The 22,992-nt window shown below is 46.0% G+C and overlaps 1 protein-coding gene across 6 annotated transcripts in view; it reads left to right on the forward strand.

The window, feature by feature from the left end:
• Positions 1 to 22,992, forward strand: part of LOC135918142 (uncharacterized) — a 295,422-nt gene that overhangs the window by 253,406 nt on the left and 19,024 nt on the right. For 5 of the 6 annotated variants that reach the window (XM_070527127.1, XM_070527129.1, XM_070527128.1 and 2 more), the window contains one exon: positions 18,554 to 18,607. The exons of the other annotated variant lie outside the window; for it this stretch is intronic. In XM_070527127.1, coding sequence (XP_070383228.1) covers positions 18,554 to 18,607 — 54 coding nt within the window. The remainder of the gene's footprint in view (positions 1 to 18,553; positions 18,608 to 22,992) is intronic. 6 annotated transcript variants of the gene reach the window in all.

Genomic DNA, 22,992 nt, shown 5'->3' on the forward strand with positions numbered 1-22,992 from the left:
GGCCATTCGATATATGTGGTTGGACATGTGGTGCATTTTGATGCCCATCTGGCAAACAACTTGGGTTCCTTTGCATATGCCGATCTTCACTTGAGAAATAAAACTATTGAAAAATGTTTATGGTGTTGAGCAGTATTGAACAACGTTCCTACGGAATCAGCGAAATCTGGCTTAATGTGCATTCAGCCACCACACGGTGCAGCCCGTGAATGGTGATGGACGAGAGAGGAGAGAGAGAGAGGAGGTGATGGACCCTAAGCTGCATGAAGACCTCGCACGTGACGCGTTTCCGCGGTGGCAGTAGGGTGTGTCTCCGCATTTCCTTAAAGCGATTTGTACTCACGTCGACTTTAACCGCTGGATGCCTTCTTTCAGGACTTAAAATGCGGCATTATGCTCAGGGTACTTCACCCACTTTCCGGGCCCAAATATTTCTCTACGCGCGTTTGTATGCAACCAATTTTCCGCCTCCCAGGTTGACTGGTTCGCTCCTGGTCGAGTATGTAGCGCATCTGGCTGCAGTGCTGAGACAAAAGGTTTGAAGGCCATCAGTCGGAACAACTTGGTTCTCCGAGTGTGTATCAATGTGCACATACGTGCCACTTTTCAACGAACCTCTTTCACATCGATTTCGGTCACCCTGCATGCAACACCGGCTAGGCACCGCTGATCGAAGAAAATCTTTGACGCCAACTTGTAGCACTCGTTAGGGGCCACTCGGCATCTACTTACTGTCTTCCATGATCCATTAATAGCAAACTTGGATTACAGGTTAACCCAAGTAACGCAGTAACGTACGTATTTACTGTAATCACTAAGGTAGCTCCGTAGTTGTGCGCAGCTCATCATTGGGCAACTTTGCCGCCATTTTAGGTGACTAGTTATGTGCCACTGGGAATGTACCACTCTACAGCGAAGAAAAAGAACCCTTAAATTTCTGCAATGCTGAGTGGAATCGGACTTATGTCCTGAAGGACAAAAACATGACGTTTAGCAGGCAGCGTCAAAAATGCACTGGTTATGTGCTGCATTTAAAAGAAAGTCTCTCACGAAAACGCATTAGCAAGCTAAGCCATGAACGCACTGGGTCAGCGCCGCACTTTAATTATTGTTGGCCACATGGGTCACTGAGGATGTTTCACTGGGTGTGCGGCAAGCCAGGGCACAATTATCAGTGTTAGCAGACACGGACACGTCAAGTGTGTTGTCTCGGAGGCTGTGAACGCAATTATTGGTGACGCCACTTGGAGGCGCAGCATGTCCAAAAGCAATCGGAGAAACCCGGTTGCCACGTGACGCGTTTCTACGCTTTGGCCCGCACCAGAGGGCCATGCATTTCCGAGGCTACGCTCTGGTTTGAGAGTGGCGGCGGTAGATATCGCCGCATGTTCTCAGAGAAAAGCGAAAGATTACTCGTTTTTCAGTACACGGCTCATACACGACTCATTTGAGCGGTGGCACTACGTTGACTCCACATTAATTCAATGGTAAACGCATAACAGTCGATAGTCTTCGTGAGACGGGTTCTGCGAATATTTTTGTTATACAGCATTGACAAGGTTTTTTATTTTGTTTGTTCTACAGGGATTTCTGATTCTTTCTCATCATTTCCTGTATCTTTTCATTGCTATAAACGTGTACGTTGGAAGAACGTCTAAGTTGGAACCCTTGCGCTACCTGAATGTAACACGTGTGGTTTTTATTAGAAATCACAGATAACTATTAGATTAGCCATATCCACAACTTCGGGGCAACTGGTTCTCGTTTGGGGGCACTACAATCAAATTTTGCTGCTGACACTCTATCGCGTTTAGAGTATGCCTTTAAAAGAACTAAAAGACAGCATTTTGCTTGTCAGAATCTCTGTACAAATCATTGCCATCGGCTAGGAACTGCTGAAAATTGGAATTTGAGCTGATACCGACTCAGTCGCTGCCATTTCTCACATGCTTAAGAACCTTCAGCATTAGGACAACACTTGCGGTTGTGAAGCTATCGCGCAAGGCATCGATGCAAATATAAACTTCTAAAACTGTCATGCCTCAACATGAATAATTGCTCGCAGTCTGCGTACGCATGAATAGAATGATCGAGCGTAGTTCTGCAATCAAAATCGAAAAAGGAATTATCCGAAAGACAAGTTATATTGATTGGCAACTATTTACCCTAAAAACTACGAAACACACTAGTCCTCTCATGGACAGGTCACTCTTAAAAATAATATACAAGCCAAGTAAGTAATAAACATCCCCACTTGGTTGCCGTGCGTACAAAGGATTAAGACGGCACTATCTAGACATTTTCAGGTAGCGATCGGTGCCACTGCTGTTGCGCAAGATCGTCCGGCATGATCCCGTAGTCGAGTGAACCTAGATGTCGCCCTATCTGGTGCGGCTCGAGACAGCGTCGCAGAGGTTTTTGACGGAATACCTATCGGCGTACTGACTTTCACAACGTCGCATATATTGGCGTACAAGGCTTCCTCGTATATTCTAGCTTTAGCTGTCTGTTTTTTACCAGTTTATTATGCGCCGTCGGACGAACGATTCGTTTACGCGGTGGTGGCTGGCGGGTGCGTCGAGATACATTAAGTTTGTGACGTTCAGCAGCATGGTGTCTAGAGTGTGAATCTGGTTGCTTCTTTAGCTCGGACAGTGTCACTTCCTTTATTTCTTGCACTGCTGTTTTGTGCACACATTACGCACGGAAGGACGGAATCTCGCGACCTGTGTTGGAAATGGACTTTTGTTGCTACCATGTTGCGGAGGGCATTATTCCTGTATTCCCTAATGCTATTGGTCTGCAAGCGGCAGGCTAGCGCAATACAATGGCTTTCCCGCGATTGTTGGGTGATTGTACAGCAGTGACATGTTAGTTGTATTGCAAGGTCACCTTAGTAAGTTGCGTGGTAACGCCTATAGCTCGTTATGGTTTCTAGACGCGCTCTGTCACATCATAATTTTCCCAACGAAGAATTTCACTACCTTCCAGCACGCCTAAGATTACGACGAAATGGGAAATATGGGCGCTAGCTCTGACGATCCACTTACTTATGCAAGTGCATGATTGAAAATAACCCGAAGAGTTTATTCCTATTAGTTGACATGGTCGGCAAGTGGTTTAAGAAGCTGCAGTAATTCTGTTGGCCTTGTCAGTGGTATCTTCTCGCGCTGATAGTCTCCGCATGTCTTAATGCAATAAGCGATGTTAGGGGTAAGATGTGAGCAGTAGTACTTATCTTGCATCATCAGTGGCAGAAAAACCAAGGTACACAGCTGTCGGATCGTCATGTAGGCATCCAGCCCTTCCTGGCTTGATAGCACGAATGGCGTAAAGTTATCCTTGCCAATGGCGCTGTTTTCCTACAAAAAACTAAGAGAGCCTTCGCTTTAATACACTTAGGCCAATTTCTTTCCATGTACTCGACAACACTACTTAATTTTCGTGTCTGCTTTGTGCTGTTCGGCGAAGTTTTCTACGTTTATTATTTCAAGAAAGGTGCTGTTCGCTTGTTCGCTGGCTGGCTGGCTGGTCAAAGCCTGCTCAAAGGTTTCTCAAAGTCCAGTTGCTCAATACAGATTACAACATACAATACAATACAATGCAGCCTGAAGCTTCACCGTTGCTCCTTGTCTGAAGGGCCCTTTAAGTTCCCTAGCAAACGCCAGTTGCAATGGTCGCTTATGGCGTGGTATAGCCTGTCATAGGGCTACAGCCAAAATTCTGCCAAAGCCACATTCATTGGCAGGGCACTCATCTTCCGTAGTAGAATATTTCGTTTTCTCTTTAGGTAGCGGCTTCGGCTAGCACGACGTGAGGCTTTTTCTACGGTCGGTGGTGTTCGCTTTGGTATCGGCGTTGTTATGGAAGTATGAACCAGTGTCTACTGCAGGCGTTGTTCCAGCTTTTGAAATGGTTCGACCTCCATCGTTTATCATTTCAAATTACTTCTGATCTTGTTAAACGCGCCAGAAGCATGGCGATCAGAGAGGTCATTTTCACAACGCCTATAAGCTCACAGGGCCAAAACCTGCGCACTGTCTTTTTGTCAAGAGGCTGGAGGAACTTTGTCACGACAGTTGTCTTCTGAGGGCCAGGACAGAGTCCAGACTTCATGATCCTGGAACCTAGGAGCAGGTCTTTGTACTCATTATTTGCAGCTTCAGGGTTAGCTCAGATAACTTTAATGCATCAAGCAGAGCTCGAAACCTCCTCAGGTAATCGTAGAATGTAATCGTACAATGTAGTCATACAAGTCGACGAGACAAGTCTCGTACTTAAAGCCTCCCTACACCGTATCCATCACGGGCTGGAACGTTACGGGTGCCGATGGTAGTAGGAATGAAATTATGTTCAAGTCAAATAGGCTGCATAGCTGTATGAAACAGGGGTTATCTTTCTATGTCTCGTCCTGTTTCGTTGGCGAGTAGGCTGTCTCTAGATTTTCGATGAAACTACTTGCCACTGTAAAGGCACATCAGTGCGTCGTCAATTGTACGGAGGTAATACACGTTCTGTTTCATGATTTGTTAAAACGACAATATTATAAACAGTCGCTGGGCTGCATCTTTCTTTTTCATTTTTACGAAAGGAAATGCCCACGCTTACTTGGACGGCTGGAAAATTTGCGCAGCGTTTGCTATACTTGTTCGATAATAGTCTCTCATTCTCGTCTTGAAACATTATATGGAATGCTTTAAGATGAAAATAAAGTACATATATTTTAGCAACAAGCTTTAGTTGTTATGGCATATTCCCAAGAACACTCGGATTAATGTCGAAACATTGAGCTGTTGATTGGACTGGCGAGGTTGGTAGCATTAAGTTCGAAAGTATGGACGTTTTTCTGGCTGCCCTGTCTTCTTCCGTGTATGCGATCTTTAGAGACTGTAACATTAGCCAAAACGCAATTTCTTCCTTGCTTCCTGAACGCGCATATTTACCACATGAGCGTCAACTGTGTGACTATAAACAATACAGTGGTAATTTTATTCCGCCTTTGATTCCCTATTCTATCTATCATTGCGTATATTGTGTTTTCAGCCCCTAAACCCCCCTTTTCAGCTGATAGTTTCGTCAGTTTTTATGTCACTCTAACCCACTAGAAATCTTGCCAATGGCAAGCCGAATATTATCATAAATAATTTCAATGACAGCAAAGCATAAAACCACGCTGAATGTTTGGCTCATCTCTGGTCCGGAAGGTAGAGCTCATTTTGATCATACAAGAACTATTCACCACCATTTCCACGGGACCTGTTGCTAATAGAGTTGGTTCCAAACATCAGTCCGTTTAGAACAAACATATATCCATGTCAGCAGAGAAAGAATAGTCAAAATGTTCTTACCGGCGAAGATTTTGCAATTCCAAAAGGCACTGAATCAACGAACTTTCGATGTGCAAATATGTGCCATTAACTGTGCTGGATGCTTAGTGTTATTTTTCTACATACCGCATTTCGATGGGGTCGAAATGCGAAAACGCCCGTGTACTTAGATTTAGCTGCATGGTAAAGAACCCCAGGTGGTCGTAATTTCCGGAGTCTTCTACTAGGGCATGCCTCTTAATCAGAAAGTAGTTTTGGCACGTAAGACCGCACATTTTTTTCTGCATACAAACCTATACTCAGTGAAAGAGCTTGCGACGTAAAATTCAGAAATATCGAGATTGTGCTCATTTGCCATTGGTTTCACAGCTTTCTTGTGGAGTCTGCTCGCACTAAGTTTCTAATAATCACTCCAACCTACGTGGCTCATCTTATTCAGTTTTATCAAGGAAATAAAGCCACCTTCACTAAACAACGGCTTAGTGGCCTGCGTGTTTTCGAAGTTGGTTATTTATCCTGACCTGGCACAACAGGGGCACTATAACGTAAAACTATTCCAATATGCTTTCATTCTAATCTCCTGACGTCACATTTGAGTAAGCGCCTACGCAAGCACCGGGCAGTCACCCACAGGGTTGTCTGAAAAGACCGATCAAACGCCCTCCTCGGTCATAGGAAGTCACTTTTGTTTTCTTCAAGAACGAATAACATAGCCTACACAGAGCGGCGTGGCTTATCTAATTGGCTGACAAGAGGCGGGGTGCACGCTGAAGTGGAGAGGGATTCGGCAGGGCTGAGCCACTGCACTGAAAGCCAAGCCGATAACCAGATGAAGAGGGTCGTGCCGGCGTCTGCGATTGGTTCGCTTTCGCTGACTCAGAAAGTGGTTTTGGAATGTAAAGCCCTGTAATTTAATTTTTTTAAGCTTTGTCTGGATATCGGAATCTCACATTGCGTCGTCTGGACGGTTCTTGTGGCGCCATCATTGGCGGATGAGTATCTTCGATATATCGGCTCGTCAAGCCGTTTTCTGGGTTTTAGTACACTGAGTTTTTAGTTCTCGGTACAAATAGTTTTTAGTTCTGGGTTTTAGTTTTTGTAGTAGCTTTAGTACGGCGCTCTACATCTGTAGTTTAAGGCTTGTGATGTTGGGATAAGGCGAATTTGATTTGATTTGATGATTGGAGGATCGCCGTATCAAGAAACCGCAACTGCATCTCCATCGGTTGCGGTTATTGGCTGCAAAGTATGAAGGGCTAATGGTCCAGCCGCGGGTTTGGCCACTGTATGACCCGCAGCATTGCGAGAAGTAGTTGTGTTGCGGCTGCCAACGGGAAGTTTGTCTAGTTGTGTACCGAGTTACTGCAATGTAGTCAGAAATGTCATGCGGGTGTTCGCTTTCTTTTGACGTGGCTCCCTTAAGACAAAGCCTTGTATTTCAATCTTGCGGCAGTGTCAGTGGTGGTAGATGTGGCCCATTTTTCTGATGTGATAACATAGCGCACAGTGGTAGAGGGTGCACAGTGGTAAAGAACTTACGCGTGGTTACCGGCGAGGGGGCTGCGGCAGGCTGTGGTTCCTGGCGAAAGAATTTCTACATTGCGGGGTGCTGGCATGGGCATGGTGGGGAAGCGCGTGGTGTGACGGGTGATGGTGGCATAGGTCATCATCACGATTCAGGCTCTAGCATGAAAATTATATCTGATAGCTGAAGTTGTTTGACAATGTCAGCGACCAAACTACCTTAAGGTATGAGTTAGGGAACAGCCCCTGCGGCTCCTGTTCTACTGTTCTCATAGTCTCGCACAGGTAGTCGCTGCTTGCGCTTGCGCTTCCGTCCTGTTTGCGATCAGCATAAGGTGGATGTATCTTCTGGTGCAGATCCAGAGCGTCTTCTAGGGTATGGCTGCGTCAAAAGGAAACTTGCCGACACTATTTGATACGATCTCTATCATTACGACGAAAACTTGGCACTTCACATGGTGTATCAAAAGAATGTACTTTTTACGCTCTGTAACGCCGGCATCATTACGTCTTTGTGTAACAATGATGCTCTGAGGTACATGTAGAACATAAGGCTTCTTTGTTCGAACGCCTTCGTCTGAATGCTCGCTCAGCCTCATTGGCGTATCTAACGGGAGGGGGGGGGGGGGGCAAAGTAGGTCATTAGGCCCGTCCATGCACTTTTGAAAACAGGGAATACGTAGGGTGGATGGAGTCCCGACCAAGATTCCTCGAATGCACAGGATGCCGCCTGATGTCTCAGCCACATTAGTGCTGCGCCGCACTGATAACCAGTGCGTAAACAGAGGTTTTTCAGGAGCCAGTTTGTACAACCGGAATCAGCTGGCGCCACCGGCGCGCCGAACTCTTTTGAAATCTCTGGCCTTGGACGCAAAAACAAGTAGCATGACTCCGCCGCGAAAGCGTAGCTGGCAGCGTCTGACAAGCGCCGTTTGCTGTACCATGTATGCTGTCGCGGCACGCGCAACATTTATTCTGTACAATGTGGAGATTTAGATGAAAAACATATGCTGCGGTAGGATGCAAAAATTGTCATGGTGACATTAGGCAATGTTAAACGCAGGTGTTATGAAACGCACGCGCCGCTAATGCACCAAGACTGCCCGTGCCCGAGGCCATTTTTGTGCTTGCTTCCCATATCGGACGATTGCCATGACCTCGTATTGGTACACAACTGAAACAAGAGAGAAACGTTTGCATGTACTTTGGTAAAGAAAAAATTACCGACGATTACGTTACTTCCTAATGCGAAATTTGAGCGCAGCAAATAAGCTGTTTCACCTTTTCGATAGATTGAGGCAAAGAAATCGAGCAACACATGTATGCGCTATCACAGAATTTTTTTTTATTTTTCACACGTATTCCTCGGGCGGTGCACATATACAGATCCGCCGCCACCGATCTGGCTCTCTGATTGCCACCGCACAGGGCGAACGGCAGCGGTAATTTCGGCTCGGGCGGTGCACATATACAGATCCGCCGCCACCGATCTGGCTCTCTGATTTCCACCGCACAGGGGTTGCATTGGAGGAGGAGCGAAGAAAGGAATTAAGTTCGAGCCGGCGCTTTGACAACCGGAGACTCGCAGGAAGAGGGGGGAGGGGGGCGGCGTGTACACCCAGCGGCAAACGATGGGGGCAGAAGCGCGCGCAGCAAGCGGACAACACGATAAAGGGAGGAGGGAAGAGATAGCAGCGACTGACTGATGCCGCTGACGCCGATAGTGAGTCAACCCCAGCTGCGGAGTTGGTTTCAGGGACAACGCCGCCGATGCCGACACAAACAATATGATACCCTCGCTTCCGCAGCGCTAAGAACCAGGTCTAGCCGTGGGAAGGTGGTCACGTATTCGTCGACGTGCCGGGGCCTACGTGAAATAACCGGCGCGTCGGCAACTGAAGAGCACCCTATCCGCCACACAAGAACAGGGGGGGGGGGACCCTTTCCTCCTCTTTCTGCATGGCGGCGACGGTGTTCTATGCAGTCACGTTATCTTGACTCTCTAGCGGCGTCAGCGGCGTCCAGCGGTATCAGTCGGGCGCTGCTAGAGCTGGGGGGATGAAAGGGGGGTGGAGCTGGTTACGAGGCCGACGACAACGCCGACGACGACGCGAAACCCAGGAACGGACGCCAAAGAGCTGCGCTCTAAAAGAACAATCAACGAATGTTGATTTTTTATCTTGGAGATGTCCGCGGTTTTATGAAAGAACTAAAATTACACGATAGGTACAGTCTGATATAAACTGAACGTTTTGGTTGGTAAATATAGGCATAGAGTTCCAGTAATTATTATTCATTGAATTACTAAGCGTGCTTTGCTCTCCTATGACGTTTGAAAGCTTGAAACGGGGCTTTCATCTATAAAACGCTTGAATTACAGCCAAAGTTATGCCCCAGTCACAGGGGCACTTTGGATCGTAATTGAGCCTTATTGTTGGAGGTGAGTGTAACTGAGTAAGTCCGAAGCAAATAATAAACGTACCTAATAGGCAGTAAAAGTAGTTGCGCAATACTATTTCAGAAAAACCACTTTTAGCTTTTTTTTAGTTTAGGTAAAGACAAGACACGTCCGCCAATACTGATCATTCCAAGCTCAGAACTACAAGCATGGTGCCAATATACAGACGGGAATATCCAATATTTTACATACATGAACCATGATTTATTTTGCACAATTGGTTGAAATGACCTTTTAAACGGTTATTTTTTCGGGTCTGTGTCTTTTGGTTGTATCTCGTTTTCTAACATACTGAACTAGATGCTGCTTTCATTGGTCTCGGAGCGAAATCGGTTTGTTCGATCACGGCATGCACACCACGACCGGCTCGATTCGGATCGACGTTCGATCGCGATCGAAAGTGATTGTGCACGTGACCTCAGCGGGCTCCATCGTGATCGACATTGCCGGTGTGAGCAAGGTTTAACTCTGAAACAACACCCGTTTGGGGGCATCTAGTACAACCAAAAAAATCAACCTGCAGCTGTGAAGTCAATTACACGAAACAATTGCGTCCACGTCGCTCTGTTAATTTCTGCAGTGATCATTCTACCAGTATCGTGGCGAACCCTTACCGTATGTAAGAAATTAATATACGAACGGGCGACATGTCAACACATAAACTAACATGATTTTTCACACGAAGCTCTTGCATACACATTCGAGGCCGTCAAGCGATGCGCCACAGGCTGGGCAACCACTTCACGAATATCGTGCTGGAACCCAGCTGTGTTTTTTTTCCACAACACATTCCTCTTTATAGCTTTCATACTGTGCATAAAATATTGACACAACTATATTTGGCAGAACTATAATTCAGCGGGTATGCGCCAGTGGGGACGATGCTGGAGTAGCGCGGGTATTTAGGTGAAGCGGGGGAAACGAAGAAGACGTTGTTGTTGTTCCCTTGGACGACTGATAAAGTGCGTTTCTTGGCGGTGCTGCTACGCATACTCGTCAATCCCACGTCGTTACACTGGTGGAGGTGCGGGGTATTCTTCATGCTTGGCACCCCTTCGCGGAGCCGACGATCGAGCCCGGAATCACCATCGCGCATCGAAACACCGGTCCACCGCTTCAGTCGTCGCCTGCTAGGCTTAGCGCCCGAGTCCAGTCACCTGCAAGAAACTTCGAGAAATCGTTTGCCTCCTACAAATAACATGGCCACCGCAGCTCCATCGCAAGTAACACTAGAGAATCCTATGGTCCTAGAGGGCTTTCATGGTGTTGCCTTTGAAGACGTCCAAGATTGGCTAGACCAGTTCGAGCCCGTCGCCCAGTATAACCATAAGGCCAGCTCGGCGCACAAATTCTCGAGTGTCTATTTCTATTTGAAGGACAATGCTCGTGCGTGGTACGTATACCGGGAGAGGAGCTTTGCCACGTGGGACGACTTCCGCGCACAGCTGCTGGATACATTTCAAGCATCGACAGGAGGGAAAACGCGCAGCGTCTCCTTGAAATCCGCGTTCAAAAGCCCAATGAGAGTGTTGCTATGTTCTCGGAAGACATGGCCCGTCTTTTCCGCAGGGCAGACCCAGACATGCCAGAGGAAAGAAAGCTGCGATATCTCCTGCGAGGAGTGAAGGAGCAACTGTTTGCCGGCCTTGTGAGAAATCCACCGACAACAGTGGCACAGTTCACAAAAGAGGCTACAGCCATTGAACGGGCCCTGCATCAACGATACCGCCAACATGACATGGGCAACTCGACGGCGAACACTTCCGTACTGGCTGCGAGTAGCGACATGTCTCCGCTTGAAGTTGTCCGAGAAGTGGTGCAGAAGAGCTTCGGCAGCTCGGCTTTGTGGTAGCGCCTACGGAACCGACGCCAGCGTTATCTTTTGTTGCTGATGTAGTCCGGGAGGAAGTGCGGCAAGCTTTTTCAGCGCCAGACTGTGGCAACGTTCCGCGGCGCCTCACTTATGCGGAAGCTGTTCGCCGTCCACTCAACGAAACTTCAACGCCGTTGACTCCCATAACTACAACACCACCTACGCCACAAATAGAGCCGACATCGTCACCCTCGTTGACTCTACCGACCCCGCCGATCATGCCAGCACAAACAATGCCGTATTTTCGACATGCTCACGCCACTCCTTGGCTCCATGGAGAGCCGAACTACCAGCGTCGTTAAACCGATTTGTGGCGCACCGTCGACCGTCGACCAGTGTGCTACCATTGTGGTGAAGCTGGGCACGTCTATAGAGTTTGCCGCAAATGGAACAACTATCGCGCCGCTCAACACCCATGCTTTCCTGCCAACTATGCTTATTCTCCGTACGACGGTCGACGCGCTTACAACGACGCTCCTGTGAACAGTCAGCCACCTAATACGACGACGCCCCGACCACGTTCTCCTTCTCCATCTCCGGCGCGCTACAATTCGCCGACTCGTCGCAGTTTTGCTGACGTCACTAGGGGCAGATCGCCTAGCCCTGGACGGGGAAACTAGCCGCAGCGACCTCCGGGGGTGAGGTTGCCAATACTCTAACTGCTCCACATCCCCCGTTATCGACGAACGACGACGTGAAGTCTACATTGACGAAAAAGACGCCCAGCACAACGACGAACACGACAAATAGAAGTACGAAAGACGCAACTGACATCGTCAGCGCCGAGCTCATCGTTTGCATTGACGGCCACGAAATAGCCGCTCTGGTTGACACTGGCTCCCATTTTTCAATCCTTAGCTTACAGGTCGCTGACAAACTGAGGAAGGTGAAGACACCATGGCACGGGCCCAACATAAGAACCGCCGGAGGTCAGTTGATGACACCTGTTGGGAAACACGGCCCGACTCTTAATCGCCGGTTCAACCTTCGTCGTCACCCTCGTCATCCTTACTGAGTGCTGAATTCAGCAATTCAGCAATTCAGCAATGCAGCAATTCAATGTCATCCCGTTGCTGGCGTGAAAGATCAGCAGTATCCACGAGTCCCAGAAAAACCATGTCGTCATCGTCTTGTGCTGCCGGCTCAACAGGAGACCGAGAAAGGCAGTCGGCGTCTGCGTACCATTTTCCCGACTTGTATGTAACAACAAAGTCGAACTCTTGGAGTCGAAGACTCCAGCGTGCGAGCCGGCCGGAAGGATCTTTCAAATTAATGAGCCAGCAGAGGGAATGGTGGTCACTAACGACGGTGAAAGACCGACCATACAAATACGGACGAAATTTCAGAACTGGCCATACCATTGCGAGGCATTCTTTTTCAGTGGTGGAGTAGTTAGCTTCGGCTCGGGATAGTGTCCTACTGGCGTAAGCAATCACTTTTTCGCGGTCGTCCTGCCATTGTACTAGCACCGCCCCTAGACCGACATTACTAGCGTCTGTATGCAATATCGCCGGGGCTTCCTCATCGAAGTGTGCTAATACGGGAGGCGATTGCATGCGTTGCCGGAGCTCGTGGAATGCCCGCTGCTGGTCTTCGCCCCAAGTAAAAGGCATATCTTCTCGGGTGAGCTGTGTTAACGGCCATGCGATACGCGAGAAATTCGCAATAAATCGCCGGTAATATGCACAGAGTCCCAGAAAACGTCGCACGGCTTTTTTATCTGATGGAATCGGGGAAATTAGCGACTGCGGCAATTTTATCCGGATCAGGTCGGACTCCTTGGCTACTGACGACGTGACCGAGGAACTGGAGCTCATGAAAACCAAAATGGCACTTCTCAGGCTTCAAAGTAAGACCGGCATAGCGTATCGCTTCAAAAACAGTTTTCAGCCTTCGTAAGTGTTCGTCAAACGTTGCGGAAAAGACAATCACGTCATCCAAGTACACCAGGCATGTTTGCCATTTGCGTCCGGAGAGCACAGTGTCCATTAGACGCTGAAATGTTGCTGGCGCCGAACACAAACCGAAAGTAAGTACCTGAAATTCATAAAGTCCGTCAGGCGTCACAAAGGCTGTTTTCTCACGGTCTCTCTCATCCACTTCGATCTGCCAATAACCGCTTTTCAAGTCCATTGAGGAAAAGTAGCACGAGTTTCGCAACCTATCCAAGGAATCATCAATACGTGGCAGTGGATAAACGTCCTTCTTTGTGACCTGATTGAGCTTCCGATAGTCGACACAGAAGCGCTTCACTAAAACTACACTAAAACTTCTTCATTAAAACTACAGGTGATGCCCACGCACTATTAGATGGTCGAATAATGCCATCTTCTAGCATCGTCTTCACTTGTTTTTGTATTGCTTCGCGTTCCTTTGGGGCCACACGATAAGGGTTTTGTTGGATGGGTCTGGCGTCGACATCAGTAATGATGCGGTGTTTGGTGAGTGGCGTTTGTCCAACTCTTGACGCAGAGGAGAAACAGCCCTGGTACTGCTTGATGAGCTCAAGCAGACGGTTCCGCTCAACGGCCGATAACGTCGGCTTAACGTCTACAATAGGTGCGGCTGTGTGGATTGTAGAGGCTGACTCCTGCGCTAAGTGGCAGTCTTGTATTTCTGTCACTTCGTCGAAATAGGCGACAGCAGTGCCTCTAACGATGTGTCGGCGCTCCCTACTAAAATTTGTCAGCAAGAGTTCGGCGCTTCCGTCGATTACATTGATAAGTTCTCTGGCAATGGACACACCGCAATTCAGTGCTAGCGCACTGATGTGTTCAGCTACTCCAGTTCCACTTTGCAGGCTGTCACAGCGCACTGTACGAGAGAGCAACTCCGCGGCAAAAGTATGACGTCGTCCGCGGCAATACGGAAGCGAGGTTGATGTGGCTTCTCATGGGTTACATTATCCGAACTCGTGGCGAATGTAACGCTTCTGTCACGGATGTTAATCACGGCGCCGTACTCCCGTAGGAAATCCATTGCCAGTATAAGTTCTTTACAATATTGAAGGTTCTATATTATTTACAAAACTGATTAAAAGGCCTTTACACTGTGCGGGTTCAGCTGTGTCACAAAATCCATCCGACTGGTATCGCCATCTGATACGCAAGTGCGTCAGACAGCTAATTTGCCAATACCAAATGGAATAAATTTTGTATTCATATTTAGAACCCAGCAGGGAATGAGACAAATCAACTGCCTAAAAAAGGCGCAAATACCGGAATGACTGAGCTCGTTCATGCGTGACTGAACAAATCGCTTCCATATTTCAGGGCTTTCGGAGCAATCAGTATTTCATGGCAGCTTTAAAGCACATCAAGGGCGAAAATGTGGTATTTGACCTGCAGAAAGCTCGGGCAACTGGCATCGCCGTGTTAACAACCTGTGGTTAAGCACGTTCCCGAGACTATATCTATGCTACCACGAACGTCAAGACACACATACAATATGGGACCAATAGGTGGACTAAGTTCATTTTCATGCTATAAAACTACGTTGCTTGTGTTATTTTGAATCGTGCTTTATTTGTAAGCTTCCAATCTGAAGGTAATGGATAATTTAAGCTGTCATAAACCGTTATGTAAATAAAAAAGGAAGGCGATCGTATACTGACTTTTTTGATTACGAATACTATCAAATATTCACTCGAACACAAAAACTAAGATGCCCATATATACAGCAGGAACATTCATTTGTGTGTAATTCGGAACACGATTGTGCTAAATAGACCGTAAACTACCACTGGCAATCATGATTGTGTTACCTACAAAATAACTACAACCACCATGAAAATAACTGCACGAATAGCCTCTTGACACCTTCAGAGTCTGGTGGCACAAGACTTTCCAAGAATGACCGAGTGCAGTATGACCGACTTTTCAGAAACGCAAAAAAAGTATTTGTTGAGAAAATACCAGAAGTTATGAAACAGGAAACGAAAAAGCTTGTTAGCTGTTTCTATGCCCTAGACGCCATAAAGGGTCTCTTACATGCAAAACATCACTGGTTATAATGTAAAAGATGAAACTATGCTAGAAAGACTAATTGGCAGGCACTATTTATGTAAGAACGGCCGCACATTTTGCTAGTCAGAATCATATGAAAGCAACAGATGATAAAGAAAAGTAAAGGAAGGGACAAGGGAAGTTATTTGTAGTTTTCAATTGAAGATTTAGAATGAGAAGCTACAGGTAATAGAGGAAAGAAAGCTTGCTAACGGTTAGATCCGGACTGACAAGCTCCGCATTACGCGCGACCTGCACTACCGATTATGTTATGGCGACGACAGTTCCCACGTTCATGTATTTTCGGGTATTTATGTATGTACACAAGATGTAGCCCACGGAGCGTAAACAAGCGCCACAGTTTCTCCGCAAAACCGAAAACAAAACTTGCATTAGCGATTTTATTTCGGCATTCCTTGAAAACTTTGTGCTTGTTCTACTTCCGATAAGGATAATTTGCGATAATTTTTTTTTTTTGGAAGGCGGAGAACAGTAACCCTATGTTAACAGTCGGTTGCTTCGAAATATTTGGTTAGTTTTTCACATTCGAAAATACCGCAATACGTATCCCAAACTTCGTATATTCGCCCACCCTATACTTTTTGTAAAACCAAGCCTTCTATATAGCCTGCAGGTAAATTCATTGTTTCCCTTCAGCTGCACGAGCAATAGACCAACATGAAACGCCTAGGTGAATGATTTCTTTCGCATTAGCGTATTATTACGGTGTTTCAGAACATCTACACTCTTAATGCACTTCACTGTTAAAGGGAGAATATTAGTGACTTTGTTGTCTCACTTCAGTGACAAGATTCGGAAAATATTGGCAGCGCTAGACTGTAATGGTTTACAATTCGCGATTGAGAACCAAGTCCACGAATCGCATAGGTAACTTTCACTGACGCATTTTTCAGCTTTAATCCATCGGGTAGGCAATCGGGCAATCCGCAAGGGAGGCAATCTTTACAGCACGTGCCATCTGGGACGGTTCTTACTTTGCCCCACCCAGTAATTAAAGTGAGCTTCCGCATAGACTTCAATGAGTATATTGCGATAAATGAACATTTCATTAACACATTAAACGAAAGAACACGTCATTGTTTATTGGTCTGCGGCCACTGAAGCGACATCTACCTTGCCCCTTGCCACCTGTATACCGGCTCGCTCCACTCACCATGGCAGGAGCCCTCCGTGTGTGGCTTTATGGTAAAGCGAAGGACAAATGAACACTTACGCCAGAGGCAAAATGGCCAAATTATATGCAGCTGTACAGTAGTGCAACTTCTTTTGTTGGCGTGTCATCACTGCCAGAAAGGTAGCGGCGGCAGAGTGATCCCAAGTGACGATGCGTAGTGCGAAGATCACTTCCCAATCCGCCACTACACTCTCTATTTCTATATATACAGTTTCTGCATGACCCACTAATTGCAGTAGCACACAAAAGGAACAGGAACAAATGTTTTTTTTTTGCGACATTTCGGGCGGTCTCTGGCTTCGATCACTCATACTCGCTATTTCTCTCTCCCTGTATATATATATATATATATATATATATATATATAGAGAGAGAGAGAGAGAGAGAGAGAGAGAGTTAGCTTGCCTCTCCTCGCTCGACAAATAGTGTACCACTCTTCAGCCCTCCACATTTTCAGGCTTAGCTAGTGAAACTTAGAAAACATATCACCGCCGTTTACCATACTGCCTAATGCGAAATCTCTGCACATCTCTACACGTGCTTTCATTTCGCGATATAATGGCTGGCGCGGACAATCGTTCTCGTGCAGCATGTTGTGATGGGAGCGACGTCTGGCGCGACTGCCCTGCTAATCTGGAGATCGCGAGAGCCAGCACCTGGGGCCAGCGCGCCGGTGACGAGTGGGTGGCATTCACAGAAGCCGCCACCGACAAATCTTCCAGAGAACGCCATCTCGTAGCCATCGACGGGGCACTGCGCTTTTCTTCTCATACATTTTCTATACTCTTCTCCGCTTTTCGCCGCATGGTTCCTCTGTATCCTCCTCTCCGCTTTTGAGCTCGCACCTCTTTGCTTTCACCGCTTTTTACCATCCCCTGCTGCATGCTGCGTTCACTCTCACCTTTCACTGTGTTCGTTCGCTCGGTTACAAGGTAGGACGATGCATGTTTCATGTGGAGCTATATTATTCATGATGTCACCAAATTAGGAGGGCCGACTAAACTTCAATAAAGACAATCCTACCACCATAACAAGGATTGGCCTTCCTTGTGCCGGATATGGTGATCAATTCCTTCATCTCCTTTGGAATTAACACCTGGCCCTCAGCCGATAGTCAGCATGAACTGACCAAAATGGCGCTCAGACCTGCGGCGCAGCACAGGATGCTAAGGCCACTGCTGGAAACTGAACTCATGTTCCATGTCGTTAGTCTTGACGGTATTCTCTGAGTCCTGAAGGCATCTTGCAATGTAAACTAGATGTGGTCCGGCTTGTCTTCACAGTTTCCCTCTCTGAATTGAGAACCGTCGGAAGGCCATTAGGCCCGTTTCGGGTCGTCCGACGAAGCTTCGCAGATGTGAGGCGCATCCCTTCGTGGTCAAGGCACCATCGTTGATGCGGACACTGGAGCTGTCTCCACCGCTGTTGTCTTTGCTACAAACTTGGCTGTGTTTTCGGCTGGTGGTGCGTGCTACGGTGACAGAACTTGTAGACAGCGGTCTGCTTATTGGTCCTTGACCGCGGCGTTGCCTTCAAGGCTTTGGCTTTCAAGGTCTGTCCGGTACGCAGTGGTGAAGCCCCTCCACACGTTACCACGTTGTAGTGACTGGGAAGGATAGAACTACCAGATGCGCGAATCAATAATTTAAATGCCCATTTCACCCGAAATAGCACAAAAAGATAACATTCAAGCACAACGATAGTGTAAATCACATTTTTTCGCTTGTGGAAAAGTGAGCTATGGGTCAAATGCGCCAGCTTTTATGCATGAGTCGTCGTTGATTCCAGTGTAAAAACTCGTGGTCCCATGTGTTCAAGAATATGCGCCGTCATTCGCGTAGAGCCCTCACATATATTAGATAAGGACCTTACACTATTATATCAGTGAAAAAATTGTGAAAATTTCGGAGACGTGCAGGGACGTTTTGCTCCATTCGATAATTTAGTTACAGTGGTTGGGCGGTGAAAACGGTGATAACATGCGTAAACAGTGTTCGCGTCACAATCTTATTGAGTGGGCTAAGTTTTCCAAATATACCCAATTTCCTTTGATCGTTAGGCCTTTGTGACATACACAAAAAACGCTATAACGACCATGTACTTTGTTTGGGTTGTATGGTCCTCCCAAGTTTACGTGATGAAAAGCTTCTATTTTTTTGTTTTGGTTTCCAGGGCAGAAAACTGATTGAAGCCATATTATCTCTCTTCGCATGGACTCTTGTTGATGTGAGTAACCACAAATAGTTTGGTAAAGTGGAGCCTGGCTCTGGCAATACGCTGGCTCCGTTCTGGTAAAGTGGAGCTAAGCGGAAGTCTGAATAAATGCCTGCATTACATTCGACTAACTTTACGCGTTGCAGCACGAACCTATATCCTTAATTCCTTATTTTTTTAGTAAATGTAATGTAAAGCTGCTTGTCGCGTCTGTCTCGCATTTTTTTCTTCCATCTGTCGCACTTCACAGTAATCAAATATGCATCACCATCTAGCCGAAATTGATCATCTTCTTGAAATTTTATTTGGCGTCAACTGCAATGCTAAGCAATATCCAATTTCTGTAAAGAAAGCACGTATTCGCTTCCATAGATGACTGCGGTCAATCAGAGCTGTATTTATTAGGCGTGTGTTTCGGCAAATTCATTATCCATAAATGTCAACAATTCTAGCTCAGAAAAACCACGAAGCGAGGACAAAATGCCTACGGCGGCACGAAGCACCAGTTTCCGAATGGGGTGTTTACGCTGATGCAATCTCTCTCCGTGTGTGCGCGTTCGTGAGTGCGCGCAGGTGCACGTGTTTATAGGTATGCACGTGTGTGTGTCTCTCTGTGTAACATGTATGCGTGTGCGCACATGTTTTTGTGTATTTGTGATTTGCTTGTTTTTTATATGGGGGGCCTGTCTGCATGCATGTGTTTGCGTATGTATGCGTGTTTCATGGTTCGCATGTATGTGATGCGTGGTTGTATGCGTGCGATTATTTCTGTTTATGTGAGGATACGGGAGTATGTATACTGTGTGCGCGCGCTGTTTGTTTGTGTGTGTGTGTGTGTGTGTGTGTGTGTGCGTGCGTGCGTGCGTGCGTGCGTGCGTGCGTGCGTGCGTGCGTGCGTGCGTGCGTGCGTGTGTGTGTGTGTGTGTGTGTGTGTGTGTGTTTGTGTGTGTGTGTGTGGTGACAGAGGTCTTTATGTGGTTGCGTGGTGTATGTACCTGTGTGCAGTGTGTACTTCGCGCGGGTGTGCATGCGGGTATCATGTATGCGTGTATGCGCACTTGATAAGGTACACGGCATGCGGACAGCTGACATAGCACTGTCGGCAGTAACCTAGAGAGGTAAATTAATTCTTGTGTTTAACGTCTGGAAACTGGACAGAGTTTATGTGGAGTGTGTGGGAAGAATGTTACAAAAGTTGAGCAAGCGAGTAACGCGCCTGTTGATATTCGGCTCCAAAAAAGATAACGCATTACTCATCTAGCGATGAATGTCGATGTTAATGCGACTAGCATCGCATATACATCAGTTGAAAGACGTGCAGTCGCACGTAGAAATGCATAAGCAAACATTCAGTTTCTACGTTTAGCTTGCGGCCCGGCCTTCATAAGAACTGCGACTGCAAACACCTAACGCTCAATTCATACATTTTTCTCTGTAAGAGCGAAGCATATTTTAAGTAACCTCCAAAAGTAAACGTAGGGCGTCATGAATACAGGCCCGCGTGCGTTCACTCCAGTTAAAAAAAAAGCACAGGTTGCCTATGAATACAAACATGCACATATTTAGTAGCATGCGCAAAAAATAGGCATGAGAAATATTAGAAACTGGCAGCCAGTGAAATTTGAGGTAGAGGAACCAGATATTTGCAATGGAGCATGATAGGCGTGCAAGGTGCTTGAAGAGTGCTTCGCTTGCTATTTGTTTCAAGTTAGTGCAGCCGCTCCTTGCGAGACCACGAACACGGTCAATGCAGCCCCAATCGGTTAAATTCCCTAAAAGTTGTTTTCGAAAGTAATTGAAATGTCATTCGCCAAAGTCAACAAATGACAATTGAAAGCACATTATGGCATTGTTGAAGCAACCTCAGAAAGTCATTCAATATCAAGCGGCTGATTCATTTTGAATAGTTCAGTAACCTATTTGAAAACCAATGGCCATTGGTGACCTGCTGGAAGACTAAAAAACTATTTCTCATGTCAGTTTCATATCGATTTTGTTCAGAGCCACAAAAACGAATGAAATAATTCACTAAGGAACCGGTTTCATGCATACATGAAAATCACATCACTGCCATTATGGGAGAGTTTTCGCTGCACCTAATTTCAAGCTAACTTATACAATTGATTTCTTACTCATGTACTTGAACAGCAAAATAAACCGAACTTGCCAATCTGTGCAAATTACAATTTCTGTTGAACCGAAACGTGCTGCCAATGGAACAGATTTACTTGCAGGTGGGTTATCCACGCGAAATCGACCAGTGTATTTTTTTTCGAACACTGTAGATATAGGTGTAAAATTTCTACACTTTCGGTGGCGTTCACAACTCGTTCCACACATTTATTTAGATTTGACAAACGTTTTCTAGCATTTTCCCGGCAGATACATTTTTCTGACCAGCTGAGCTAAAAGGAAACAATGAATTTTTTATTTTATGATCCAATTGTTCAAATGGTGTGTATCGAAAGACGGTCAAGTGATGTGACTGCTGAAAGAGGCCATTTTAAAGTATGCGAATACTTCGAGTGCTTTTGGCAAAGGCAAAAATGATTAAAATTGCAATGTCTTTCATTTTCTTTTCCCGGAACGCAGAAAGACTCTGAAGACAGAAATTAAGAATAGAATGGTACCCCGGTTGACAAATTATAGCAGAAAAATATTTCGAGCATTCGAGGTTCAGCCGACCAGCTGTAAAAAAAAACAAGAAAAAAAAAAACGTCAGGTTCCAAGTTTTTGCAAAAGGCTCCGTGTTGAAGGCCAGAAAAGTAGATTTGTTGGTTGGCGTTAAAATATATGCTTCGAGCCATCAGATAGCTATATATGTCTGCTATGCTTGTGCAAATATTAAAAATTGAATGATTTTGTTACACGGGAAACATATTTTTCTTTATTTTTGTGTAAGCAAGTGCTTTTCGCCGAACTGCGAACAAGCTTGCCCGCCAGGACTGCTGGCGACAAAGGTGACATCGTCTGCAACGCGTCTGACAGGGAAGCGGCGTTGTGGCCCGCGTTTTGTGTCTCGTGCAAAGCGGCCCGTGCTTGGTGCGTGCCGGTAAACCACACAGCCACTGCACAGCGAATATCAATGGCTGTCAAAGTCCTGCAGTGTTAAAAGAGATGTTTCATGCAGTTTACAAAAACAAGCATTTGCTCCTACGCAGCCAGTAAATCCAGAAAGGGCGCTGATATCGACCACACAAAGCATTTTAAAAGAGATGCCTCACGACATGAGCGTGAACAAACTGGCGCGCTGTTGCGTGTTACCGCTGTTCGACAGAGTGAACATGCTCGGCCATAGAAGTCACACACGTCCTGTTCAGTCTGATGTTGTTCAGAGGTGCTTGGCTACCACTTTTTGCGTTGATGTTAAAAAACATTTCTTCCGCAGCTGCAGCGCTTGACGTCGCTTGTCTTCTTCGTATAAATAAGAAATAAAGGAAGCCGCAGTTTGTTGATTACATTTTGTGGCTAAATTTATCAGAAATCTCTCCTTACTGGACGACAAGGTTTCACATATTTGTGGTATGCGCGATCCCCATACGAACGTTCCAAAAACGTTTTCGCTCTTAAAAATTCCTTTTGCTAAGTTTCCACATGCATAGCAGAGAAGTTGGCTTTATAATTATTTATTGCATATAGTTTTACACCGGCGACCCAAGCTTCATTTTTACCCTGAACACAAATATTAATGTAAAAAACTGAACTTTACAGTATCTTTTAGGCAATCGGCTCATCCTCCAAGGGTTCAAATATTTTTCGGCTATACAATGATAACTTAGTCTTGTAGCATGCTACTAAGTTTTTGTATAAAATCGCAGTAGTTAGAGGTAAAAAAAAACAGGCTATCATTCTACATTTATCTTATGCCTCTGGATTTCCTTGGTTTCAGAGAAAAGAAACTGGAACTTTGCAAACATACTCGCACTTCGCACGGCCAGAGACACTCATAGTACTAAAGTATTTGAAGAATTGGCTATCTTGGCACTCACAGCTTTTCAATGTGTTTCCATAAACAATATCTAAAGGTCTGGATTATGCATTGTCTCTGACAAATAAGAAAAAACGCTGATCGGTGTCTTCTGGGTCAGCTGGGCAAGAATCAATTTTCACAGAATGCCAAACAATTTTGTGAAGAAATTAAACGGGGAGAAAAAGTTTTGAGTTTCAGCAAAAATGTGAAAAGATTTGCAACCACATCTGTGATGCTCAAAAACAGAGGTTGATATCGGTTGAAGTGACCAAGAATTAGGTGCGAAAAAAAATTTTTAGAAAAATTTCTCATTATGCCGACTTTCGCCTATCAAACAACGTTGAAATCGTTGCATCACGGAACATTTTCGGAAAAAAAGATGGGTTGTTTGGCATCAACATACATCAAAATAAAATATCAAAGATAC

This window comes from Dermacentor albipictus, chromosome 10, assembly GCF_038994185.2.
Source record: "Dermacentor albipictus isolate Rhodes 1998 colony chromosome 10, USDA_Dalb.pri_finalv2, whole genome shotgun sequence".
NCBI lineage: Eukaryota > Metazoa > Arthropoda > Arachnida > Ixodida > Ixodidae > Dermacentor > Dermacentor albipictus.